The sequence below is a fragment of the Scyliorhinus canicula genome, chromosome 16 (assembly GCF_902713615.1).
Source record: "Scyliorhinus canicula chromosome 16, sScyCan1.1, whole genome shotgun sequence".
Taxonomy (NCBI): domain Eukaryota; kingdom Metazoa; phylum Chordata; class Chondrichthyes; order Carcharhiniformes; family Scyliorhinidae; genus Scyliorhinus; species Scyliorhinus canicula.
In genome coordinates this window covers 119,735,944-119,748,304 of record NC_052161.1, presented here as the reverse complement: position 1 = coordinate 119,748,304, position 12,361 = coordinate 119,735,944, and the positions used below count along the sequence as shown (strand labels likewise).

At 47.0% G+C, this 12,361-nt stretch overlaps 1 protein-coding gene across 3 annotated transcripts in view; it reads left to right on the top strand.

The window, feature by feature from the left end:
- The first annotated feature begins 563 nt into the window (after nt 1-563).
- Nucleotides 564-12,361, top strand: part of pusl1 (pseudouridine synthase like 1) — a 101,613-nt gene continuing 89,815 nt past the window's right edge. For 2 of the 3 annotated variants that reach the window (XM_038773457.1, XM_038773455.1), the window contains exons 1-2: nt 6,908-7,007; nt 10,324-10,381. In XM_038773457.1, the coding sequence (XP_038629385.1) occupies nt 6,952-7,007; nt 10,324-10,381 (114 nt within the window). In that variant the 5' untranslated portion in view covers nt 6,908-6,951. Of the gene's footprint in view, nt 699-6,907; nt 7,008-10,323; nt 10,382-12,361 lie in introns of those variants that run through there. The other variant, XM_038773456.1, reaches the window with a different exon arrangement.

Sequence of the window (12,361 nt, the reverse complement as noted above, 5' to 3'; positions counted from 1 at the left end):
TGGAAGCCACCAAAATCTCATGTGCATGTGGGCTTCTATTCCTATTAGTATTTGTAGTCTTACCCATGTTCCGAGATCTTGATAAACTATGTCCCCTCTCCCTTCTGGTATCTTGTTCTGTACTGCTACTGCTTGATCTTTCCCTTCTGCTGTGGTATGGCCTTTCAATAGTTCTCAACCTTTTCCTGCGGACCTGTTCACTATCTGATGTACTATCTGAACTAGCACTGCGTTTCTGTGCCCTCCATTTTTGAACTTTGTGTTCCCAATCCATTGTCTTGACTCCCTCCCCTGAATGCTGTACATTCAACCAATGTTTATACTTGCCAGTGGCCTTCCCTGCTCTACTAATAACAGTTGCATCCTGCCATTGACTGGTGTAATTATGGTCACTAGTAGCAATTCTAGAGATAGTGACCGTAATATAGTCAGATTTTTAATTTTTATTTTATTTTAATCATTTATCGTACCCAATTTCTTTTTTCCAATTAAGGGACAATTTAGCGTGGCCAATCCACCTAACCTGCACATCTTTGGGTTGTGGGGGTGAAACCCACGCAGACACGGGAAAATGTGCAAACTACACATGGACAGTGACCCAGGGCCGGGATTCAAACCCGGGTCTTCAGCGCCGTAGGCAACAATGCTAACCACTATGCCACCGCGTTGCCCAAAAGTACAGAGATGAAGTAAAAATGGTAAGTAGGAAAGCAGTGGATACAAAAAGAGAGTGGCAGGTAAAATCAAAGAAAAAACTAAAATGTTTTACCAATACATTATGAGCAAGAGATAACTAAGGAAACTGTAGGGGCTATCAGAGATTCAGATGGTAACTTGTGGATTGATTCAGAAGGTGTGGGTAGTGTTCCCAACGAGTATTTTGTCTCTGTCTTCACGAAGGACAGGGATGATTCAGATATTCTAGTTAAAGTAGAGGAGTGTGGAATATTAGATGCAGTAAGCATAGTGAGAGAGGAAGTGCTGGAGGGACTGTCATCCTTCAGGGTGGATAAGTCACCAGGACCAGATGGATTGTATCCCAGTCAAAGGAAACCAGGGAGGAAAGAACAGATTCTCTGAGGATCATTTTCCAATCCTCACTTTCTACAGATGAGGTCCACAAATGTTGTACCATTTGTAAAAAAGGTGTGAGGGATAGGCCACAAAACTGTAAGCCGGTCAATTTGACTTCGGTGGTGGGCAAATTGTTGGAAACAATTCTGAGAGACAGGATTAACTGTCATTTTGAAAAGAAAATTTATCAAAGAAAATGTCCTAGTTCAAGATTCTCTTAAGGCTAACGTGCAGCTTTACTTAGTAGTTAGGAAAGCATATGCAATGTTTGCATTCATGTCAAGAGAACTAGAATACAAGACCAGGGATGCACTTCTGAGGCTGTATAAGGCTCTGGTCAGACCCCATTTGGAGTATTGTCAGCAGTTTTGGAGCCCGTATCGAAGGAAGGATGTGCTGGCCTTGGAAAAGGTCCAGACGAGGTTCACAAGAATGATCCCTGGAATGAAGAGCTTGTCATTTGAGGACTCTGGATCTGTACTCGTTGGAGTTTAGAAGGATGAGGGGGATCTTGTTGAAAGTTACAGGATACTGAGATACTTAGATAGAGTGGGTGTGAAGAGGATGTTTCCACGAGTAGGAAAAACTAGAACCTGAGGGCACAGCCTCAGACTGAAGGGTCAATCCTTTAAACAGAGATGAGGAGGATTTTTTTCAGCCAGGGGTTGGTGAATCTGTGGAACTCTTTTCGCAGAAGGCTGTGGAGGCCAAATCATGGAGTGTCTTTAAGACAGAAATAGATAGGTTCTTGATTAACAAGGGGATCAGGGGTTATGGGGAGAAGGCAGGAGAATGGGGATGAGAAATATATCAGCCACGATTGACTGGCAGAGCAGACTCAATGTGCCAAATGGTCTAATTCTGCTCCTTTGTCTTCTAGTCTTAAAATCAGCATGGTTTTGTTCAGGGGGAATGTGTCTAACATTAGAATCTTTTGAGGAAGTAACAAGGAGGATTGATGAGGGTAGTGTGTTGGATTTCAGTAAGGCATTTGACAGTGTCCCACATGGTGAGAAAAGTGAGATCTCATGGGATACAGGGGTATGTGGTAGCTGTCTTGTTTATATGATATACAGTGACCAACACCATTGCTGCTGACCTAGCTTTTTGAAAAACAAATTTCCACATGAACACAGAACTTCAGTAAGGCTTTGGGAGGTCAGGATGTCAGTTACACGTCGTAGGATTCCTAGCCTTTGACCTGCCCTGGTAGCCACAGTATTAATATAGCTAGTCCAGTTCAGTTTCTGGTCAACGGTAACCCCAGGATGTTGATTGTGAGAGATTCAGTGATGGTAGTGCCATTGAATGTCAAGGGATGGTGGTTAGATCCTCTTGTAGGAGATGACCATTGCCTGGCACTTGTCAGCCCAGCCTGAATATTGTCCAGGTCTTGCTGCATTTGGGCATGGACTGCTTCATTACCTGAGGAGTCGCGAATGGTGCTGAACATTGTGCAGTCATCTGCAAACATCCCCACTTCTGACCTTATGATGGGAGGTCATTGATGAAGCAGCTGAAGATGATTGGGCCAGGACACTATCCTGAGGAACTCTTGCAGTGATGTCGTGGAGCTGAGATGATTGACCGCCAACCACAGAGAGTTTTCCCCCAATTCCCATTGACTCCAGTTTAGCTAGGGCTCCTTGATGCTATACCCGGTCAAATGCTGCCTTGATTCCAAGGACAGTCACTCACACCTCACCTCTGGCATTCAGCTCTTTTATCCATGTTTGAACCAAGACTATAATGAGGTCAGGAGCTGAGTGACCCTGGCGGAACACAAACTGAGCGTCCATGAGCAGATTATTGCTGAGTAAGTGCCGCATGATAGCACTGTCGATGACACCTTCCATCAATTTGCTGATGATGGAGAGTAGGGTTGTAATAGGCTGGGTTGGATTTGTCCTGTTTCTTGTGTACAGTACACACCTGGGCAATTTTCCACATTGCCAGGTAGGTGACAGTGTTGTAGCTGTACTGGAACAGCTTGGCTAGGGGCGCGGCAAGTTCTGGAGCACAAATCTTCAGTACTATTTCCAGGATATTGTCAGGACCCATCACCTTTGCAGTATCCAGTGCCTTCAGCCATTTCTTGATGTCATGTGGAGTGAATTGTATTGGCTGAATCTGTCATCTGTGATGCTGGGGAGGTCCGGAGATGGATCATCCACTCAGCACTTGTTGCGAATGCCATGTTTTTTGCACTGATGTGCTGGGCTCCTCCATCATTGTGGAGCCTCCTCCTCCAGTGAGTTAAAAAGCAATAAATTTAGAGTACCCAATTTATTTTTTTCCAATTAAGGGGCAATTTAGTGTGGCCAATCCACCTACCATGCACATCTTTTGTTCGTGCAAACTCCACACACAGATTGTGGTTGAATACAATTCTGCTGCAGCTGATAGCCCACAGCACCTCATGAATACCCAGTCTTGAGTTGCTAGATCTGTTTGAAATCTGTCCCATTTAGTATGGAGGCAGTGCCACACAACACGATAGAAGGTGTCCTCAATGTGAAGACGGGACTTTGTCTCCACAAGGACTGTGGGGTGGCCACTTCTACTGATACTGTCATGCAGGCAGATTGGTGAGGTCATGTATGTTTTCCCCTCTTGTTAGTTGCCTTACCACCTGATGCAGTCCCAGTCTAGCAGCCTTGTCCTTTAGGACCCGGCCAGTTCAGTCTGTGGTGGTACTGCTGAGCCAGGTAATGATGGCAGATTTCCTTCTCCTAAAGGACATTCATGAACCAGATGGGTTTTTAATGACAATTGACAATGGTTTTAATTCCAGATATTTTATTGAGTTTAAATTCCATCACGTGCCATGGTGAGATTTGAACCCAGATCATTATAGAAACATAGAACAGTACAGCACAGAACAGGCCTTCGGCCCTCGATGTTGTGCCGAGCAATGATCACCCTACTCAAACCCACGTATCCACCCTATACCCGTAACCCAACAAGCCCCCCCCCCCAACCTTACTTTTTTAGGACACTACAGGCAATTTAGCATGGCCAATCCACCTAGCCCGCACATCTTTGGACTGTGGGAGGAAACCGGAGCACCCGGAGGAAACCCACGCACACATGGGGAGGACGTGCAGACTCCGCACATACAGTGACCCAGCCGGGAATCGAACCTGGGACCCTGGAGCTGTGAAGCATTTATGCTAACCACCATGCTGCCATGCTGCCCATTATCCTGGGCCTCTAGATTACTAGTCCAGCGACAGTACCACGATGCCAACGCCTCCCCTACCATACAAGGACTGGTTTAGCACAGGGCTAAAGAGATGGCCTTTAAAGCAGACCAAGGCAGGCCAGCAGCATGGTTCAATTCCCGTCCCAGCCTCTCAGAACAGGCACCAGAATGTGGTGACTAGGGGCTTTTCACAGTAACTTCGTTTGGAGCCTACTTGTGACAATAAGCGATTTTCATTTTCATTTTCAGTATCTAATACTGGAGTCCACAACAACAATCACATATCATGGCAGCAGGGGAGATCCAAAATTGGCTTAGTGACAGGAAACAAAGGTTAATCGATGAGTTTACAAATGGAAAATAGTATTCAGTGGTTCATTGTCGGGGCTCTTGTTGTAGAGATTAATGATTTCAACTTAAATGTGGAAGGCATGATTGGGAAAGTTGCAGATGACACAAAAATTGGCTGTGTAGTATTTTTAAAAATAAATTTAGAGTACCCAATTCATTTTTTCCCAATTAAGGGGCAATTTAACGTGGCCATTCCACCTACTCTGCACATCTTTGCGTTGTGGGGGGCGAAACCCACGCAAACACGGGGAGAATGTGCAAACTCCACACGGACAGTGACCCAGAGCCGAAATCGAACCTGGACCTCGACACCGTGAGGCAGCAGTGCTAACCACTGCACTACTGTCCTGCCCTCCCACTAAAAAAAATTGGCTGTATAGTTGATAGTGAACAGGATAGCTTTCCACTCCAGAATGACATCAATGGTTCAGTTTGAATAGGCAGAGAAGTATCAAATGGAATTCAATCTGGAAAAATGCAAGGTAATGCATTTGGAGAGAGCATACAAAGCAAGGGATTACTCAACAAATGGGAAGATAATGAGAAGGGTTGAAGAAGTAAGAGTCCTTGGAATACATTATTATTGTGTCCCTAAAGATGGCAGGACAGGTGGTCAAGAAAGCATGCAGAATGCTTTTGTTTATTGGGTGAGGTATTGAATGCAAAAACGGGAATGTAATAAAAGAACTTTGCTTGAAAATTGCAGCTATGAGAAAAGATTGGATTGGCTAGGATTCTTTTCCTTAGAACAGAGGAGGCTAAGGGATGACCTAATTGTGGAGAATAAAATTATGAAGGGCCTAATAGGGTAGACAGGAAAGACTTGTTTGTCCAAGCTGAGTGGTCAATTGCCAAGGGGCAAAGTTTAAAAAAAAACTTTAGCAAGGCCAGACCACTTAACCTGCACATCTTTGGACTGTGGAAGGAAACTGGAGCACTGCAGGAAACCCACTCAGTTTCTGCCTCATCTCCACTCCTCCCTCATTTCTCCCCACCACCCCTCCCTTCATTATCTCCATTACTCTCTCATTCCTGACTTCTGTGCCTCTCTGATCTCTGTCTCTCCCTCAATTCCATCACCAACCCTCATTTGGCTCCTACGCACCCTCAATGCCCTCCTTTCTCTCTTCTCTGTTCCTCCCTCATTCAGCTCCCTCTGGCCCTCATCACCTTCCTGCCTCCCACTCTTTAAAAGAATTCTTCCGCCTAGTCCTCTATCCATCATCCCATCCCTCTGTTTCGCCATCTCACTTCCTCATCCCCCTCCCAAATCTTCTCTCCCTTCCCTTGTCTCACACTCTATCGCCCCCTCACCTCTCACTCCTGCCCTGATCCTCCTCTCACCTTCACTTAGTTCTGACACCCCATTGCACTGCCTCCCTCATCCCTCCCTGTCTTCCCTTCATCTCCACTCCTCCTTCATCTCACTCTCCCTCCCACCCTCATTTCCATTCCTGCCTCCCTGATCTCCTCGCAGCATCCCTTACCTTGAACCCTGACCCTCCAGCATCTCCCTCCCTCGTTCATCTCGCAACCTCCCTCCCTCCTCACGTTCCCTCTTCACTGTCCCCATCACCTCCTTCATTCATCTCCCTCCGCGTACCTCTCTCCTCATCTGCCAAATGCCCACATCTCCCTCCCATCTCCCCACTCACTTATTTCCCTCCATTACTCACCTCCAACAGTGCAGCCCCCTCCTTTATCACCCTATCTCCCCATCAACTCCCTCTTTCACCTCTCTTCTACCCTCAGTCACTTCTTCCCTCATCGGTCTCCCTCACTCATCTCCCTACCTCTCTCATCTTCCACCCATTTCCGTCCTGCACAGGACACCTCTCTCGTCCTCCTCCCCAGCCTCCCTTCTCCAAATCGCCCTCCCTCCCCAAGCTCCCTCTCTCTGTCGATCCCACTCTGGATGTGACACCGAGCCGCGTCCCCTTTCCCAGCAATGGAGCCTCTTCCCATTGGCCATGAGTAAATGACGGTTTCACAGGCGCGTCAGCCATAGGGAAGGACCCCGAATGCGCCCTATCTCCGGCATTGGCAGACCAATCGGGGCTGCTCTAAGGCGCGCCTGTCTACGTGTTCCAAGCAAACCCTTCGAGACTCGCGGCGTCACAAAGCGCTAGGGTTAATTTAGAACATTATGTGAAGTATTAAAGTGACGGTTAGCTCATACTGTTCTCCCTTTAGTCGGCCCGCTAATGTATTTTTCTGTCAGGATGGTATTGGTGCGCTGTGAGGTCCTGGCTGCCTCCTGTCGCTCTGGCAGGCTCGGGGTTGGAGGCGGATTGTTCTCGGGCAGCAGCAGCTTCACGCTCATGGCGGCGAGGGCGCGATATTTAATATATTTCCAGTACTGGGGCACTGGGTACAGGTGGGTGAAACCTGCCATCTTCACACCCACACGCGGCCTCAGATTAGCCCCGGCCGGCAGAGCGCTTCCTCTGAATGACTCCTGCCCACCGCGCCTCAACTCCCTCCGCTTTTGGGGGGGTCAGGCCCAGGCCCCTCGACTGCCACCCAACAGGTGGCCGCTTGCTTGAGGTGCCCGAGAGCTCCTGGCACCGGCTGCAAGTCATAAAACAAGGGCCGTCGTCTTTGTTTGAATTGCGGTTGATATAATTACTTCTTCCAAATGGTCCCCGGAGAAGATTTCTTATTTTGTTTCAGTGTTTTATATGCCAGTTTGCCAAGGCTCCTTGTTCTGGAAACATGTTAAGTGGTGGGCAGGGGATAGACGATGATGATGCATTCTCAATTTTCTTTTTCAAAAATGAAATAAAAACAAGCACGTTTGGGGGTGGGGGGATCAATACACTGATGATATGGACCTTGATTTATGATCAACGAGCCTATTTTATGGCATTGACCTCCGCAGCGGTTAAACCCAGATAGAACGTGCCAGAATAACATGATAATAATCTTTATTAGTGACACAAGTAGGCTTACATTAACATTGCAATGAAGTTACTGTGAAAATACCCTAGTCGCCACAGTCTGGCGCCTGTTCAGGTACACTGAGGGAGAACTCAGAATGTCCAATTCACCTAACAAACACATCTTTCGGGACTTGTGGGAGGAAACCCATGCAGACTGCACAGACAGTGACCCAAGCTGGGAATCGAACCGGGACCCCGGCGCTGTGAAGTAATAGTGCTAACGGCTTCTTGATCCCTGTGACTTTGCTGCTCGTATACTGTGGACTGCCTGTGTGGGGTTTGCACATTCTCCCTGTGTCTGCGTGGGTTTCACCCCCACAACCCAAAGACGTGTAGGGTAGATAGATTGGCCACACTAAATTGCCCCTTAATTGGAAAAAATAATTGGGTACTCTAAATTTAGGAAACAAATAATGTATCTGCTTCCACAACCTCCCCTGGCAGCATGTTCCAGGCACTCACCATCCTCTGTGTAAAAAAAACCTGCCTTGCAAATCTCCTCTAAACTTTGCGCCAAGGACCTTAAACCTATGCACCCTCGTGACTGGCCCCTCCACCCTGTGAAAGAGTGCCTGCCCATCCACTTTGTCCATGCCTCGCATAATCTTGTAGACCTCCATCAGGTCACCCCTCAACCTCCTTCGTTCCAGTGAAAACAGTCCGAGTATTCAGCCTCTCCATATAGCTAACACCCTCCAGACCAGGCAACATCCCGATAAACCTCCTCTGCATCCTCTCCAAAGCCTTTGGTAATGTGGCAACTAGAATTGTGCGCAATATTCCAAGTACGGCCTTCCCAAGGTTCTGTACAACTAGCATGATTTGCCATTTTTTATATTCGATGCACCGTCCAATGAAGGCAAGCTTTCTTGACTACCTTGTCTACTTGTGTTGCCACTTTCAAAGATCTGTGGACCTGTATGCGCAGATCTCTTTGACTTTCTATATTCCGAAGAGTTTTGCTGTTTACTGTATTTTCCTCCTCTATGTTAGACCTACCTAATGAATTACCTCGCATTTGTCTGCATTTAGCACATCAGTGTTAACAGGAATTCACAGTCAGATCAAGGCACCCCGAGACTACACATCGTTGAAAGATTTACTATGTGTCCTTTCTGTGACAATTGCTAGAACAAAGAAAAGTACAGCACAGGAACAGGCCCTTTGGCCCTCCAAGCCTGTGCCGACCATGCTGCCCGTCTAAACTAAAATCTTCTGCACTTCCAGGGTCTATATCCCTCTGTTCCCATCCTATTCATGTATTTGTCAAGATGCCCCTAAAATGTCACTATCGTCCCTGCTTCCACCACCTCCTCCGGCAGTGAGTTCCAGGCACCCACTACCCTCTGTGTGAAAAACCTGTCTCGTACATCTCCTCTAAACTTTGCCCCTCGCACCTTAAACCTATGCCCCCTAGTAATTGACCCCTCTACCCTGGGAAAAAGCCTCTGACTATCCACTCTGTCTATGCCCCTCATAATTTTGTAGACCTCTATCAGGTCACCCCTCAACCTCCGTCGTTCCAGTGCGAACAAACTGAGTTTATTCAACCTCTCCTCATAGCTAATGCCCTCCATACCAGGCAACATCCTGGTAAATCTCTTCTGCACCCTCTCTAAAGCCTCCTTCTGGTAGTGTGGCGACCAGAATTGAACACTATACTCCAAGTGTGGCCTAACTAAGGTTCTATACAGCTGCAACATGACTTACCAATTTTTATACTCAATGCCCCGGCCAATGAAGGCAAGCATGCATTATGCCTTCTTGACTACCTTCTCCACCTGTGTTGCCCCTTTCAGTGACCTGTGGACCTGTACACCTAGATCTCTCTGACTGTCAATACTCTTGAGGGTTCTACCATTCACTGTATATTCCCTACCTGCATTAAACCTTCCAAAATGCATTACGTCACATTTGTCTGGATTAAACTCCATCTGCCATCTCTCCGCCCAAGTCTCCAAACGATCTAAATCCTGCTGTATCCTCTGACAGTCCTCATCGTTATCCGCAATTCCTCTAACCTTTGTGTCGTCCCCAAACATACTAATCAGACCAGTTACATTTTCCTCCAAATCATTTATATACTACGAACAGCAAAGGTCCCATCACTGATCCCTGCAGAACACCACTAGTCACAGCCCTCCAATCAGAAAAGCACCCTTCTATTGGTACTCTCTAGACCAAGCTGTGATCAGTGGCCTTAACATGCATTTGCTACAAGATATAAATACAGTTGCAAATAAAGAAATCCATTTGTCTCTTCTCAGTTATGTACATTTTTGTATGTATTTTTCTAATTTATTCTTTCACTGGGTGTGGGTGTCGCTGGCTAGATTATCATTTATTGCCCAACCCTAATTGCCCTTGAGAAGTTGCTGGCGGACCACCTTAAACTGCTGTAAGTGTAGTTACACCCACAATGCTGTCCGGGAGGAAGCTCCAATGTTTTGACCCAGCAGCTGTGAAGAGACAGCGATATAGTTCCAAGTCAGGATGGTGTGTGGCTTGGAGGAGAGGTTGTTGCATGGTTTGGAAGGTACCTCGTGATTTCCAGTGTCATGATGAGTTCCACATGAGATCTGTTGACAAAATGCTTTTCTGAAACATCACAAAATGTAGGCTTTATCTAGATTTACTCTGAAAACTGCAGATTCTCAATGGGTTTATACTTTGATGCAATTCCCTGCATAGTACTTCTGTTAATTATATAAGGTCACCTCTAATACAAGCACTATATTTCACTCTTTGCAGTGGAGTAATGAAAAGTCCTTCACACCAACCTGTTCTCGGGGTTCAGAATTACTTGGAGGTAAGTGACCATGATCGCAAGAGTGTTTTTCTGCACTAAATTTGGGATTAAATGTATTCGCTGGTCTCCAGTAATAAAATGAGGGGTGACGAGCCAGAAATATAGAGGGCTGGGTGCAGCTTAAATGTGACAGTGGAGTGGCATGAACCTTGGGAACCTATCTTAGGCTGCTGTCTTCACTTTCCATCAGGCTTTCAAGTGAAACTATGGCATCTAATATCGATATCAGTGACAAAAGGTCATCAATTTAAAATTATTGCTGAGTGAGTGGAGTGGAATTAAGTGACTTTATTGACATTAGATTCTTGACTAATAAGGGAGTCAAAGGTTATTGGGGGGGTAGACGAGACCGTGGCCACAATCAGATCAGCCGTGATCATATTGAGTGGTAGGGCAGGCTTGAGGACCGACTGTGCTATTCCTGCTCCTGTTTCTTCCGCCCAGATATAACTATGCAGAGGGTTGTTGAAGCATGGAATTCTTTGTCACATGAAGTGTTGCCCAAAGACTGTATATGTTGTTTAAGGGAAAATGGATGAATATTCACAAACACATGGTTAGAGCACAGAAGAAGGCCAGTTCGCCCAGCGTTACTGTACTGCCTCTCCCAAGGAGCAATTTACCTAGTGGCACATCTCTGCCTTCTCCCCATAGCCCTGCACGATCTGCCTCCACCATAGTCTCAGGCAGCACGTGCCAGATCCGAAGCACTCACTGCGTGGTAACATTTTTTCTCATGTTCCATTAAGGTACAACAATGTCATGCGAGAGCAGGGCAGTGAAATTATTATTGTTTTAAACATTTAGAGTACCCAATTTATTATTTGTTCCAATTAAGGGGCAACTTAATGTGGCCACTCTACATAACCTGCACATCTTTGGGTTGCGGGTGGGGCGGGAGGGGCGGTGAGACCCTCGCAGACACAGGGAGAATGTGCAAACTCCACACGGACAGTGACCCGGGGCCGTGATCGAACCCGGGTCCTCGGCACCATGGACAGTGAAATTATTTTGGATAAAGAGCTGGCAGAGGGATGGTGGGTCAAGTGGCGCTTGTACCTTCATGCATCCCTCATGAAGAGGTTGGAAGCTACTGGACTGTCTTGGGTTTATCTAAGTAGAGTACTCAAGATACAAGATTGGTATTGGGATAGATATACTAGGCCAATGAGCCAATCTGTTTCCGAAGAGGAATAGCGCAGAGCTGTGAAGTACTGACAGCAATCAACGTAGCTATTTATTTTCTAATGAATACTGGAAAGCCAGAACAGATGTGAAAGCACTCACTACCCTCGGTGGTATTTCATGAAGACGACATGAGCTGGCAGGAGTCCTATGTTCCATCTTTCCAGGAAGGCCCATCACATTACGTGCCAGCAGCAGGCCACCCCAGGTTCAAGGACCCCGGGGCAGAAGTCCCACAAGCTAAGAGCTGCCGACCAAGCAGAGGCTGTCAGCTCTTACTGCTGCTGGTACAACACTCCCCATGCCCAGGATCGCAGAGTTGGATGATATTGTGGGGGTTTGGCAGCAGTCTCAGGGGGTGTGGCTCTCGGTTGTCACCCTCCTTCCCAAATACCAGCAGTGGCAGGAAATGAGGTCATGAGACTCATGTATCCTTCATGAAGTACCATCCAGAATAGTGGAATGAAGGGCATCGATGGGCATCAATTGCCCACTTAAGAACATCAATTAGCAAAGGGTGGGAAGGCCGTCCATTGATATTCCCACCATGGACTTAATCAGGGTGGAGGCAGGAAGGTGGCCGGATCCCCAGCTATCCCACCCAATTAAATGTCCCTCATCACTAATCCCACCATGTGGGCGGGCAATAAATTCCACCCCCAATGATTGCACCCCACTGATTGGCCCACTGTCAAAGATTGATGGGCACTGGGCGGCATGTGGCACAGTGGTTAGCACTGGGACTGCGATGCTGAGGACCCGAGTTCGAATCCCGGCCCTGGGTCACTGTCCGTG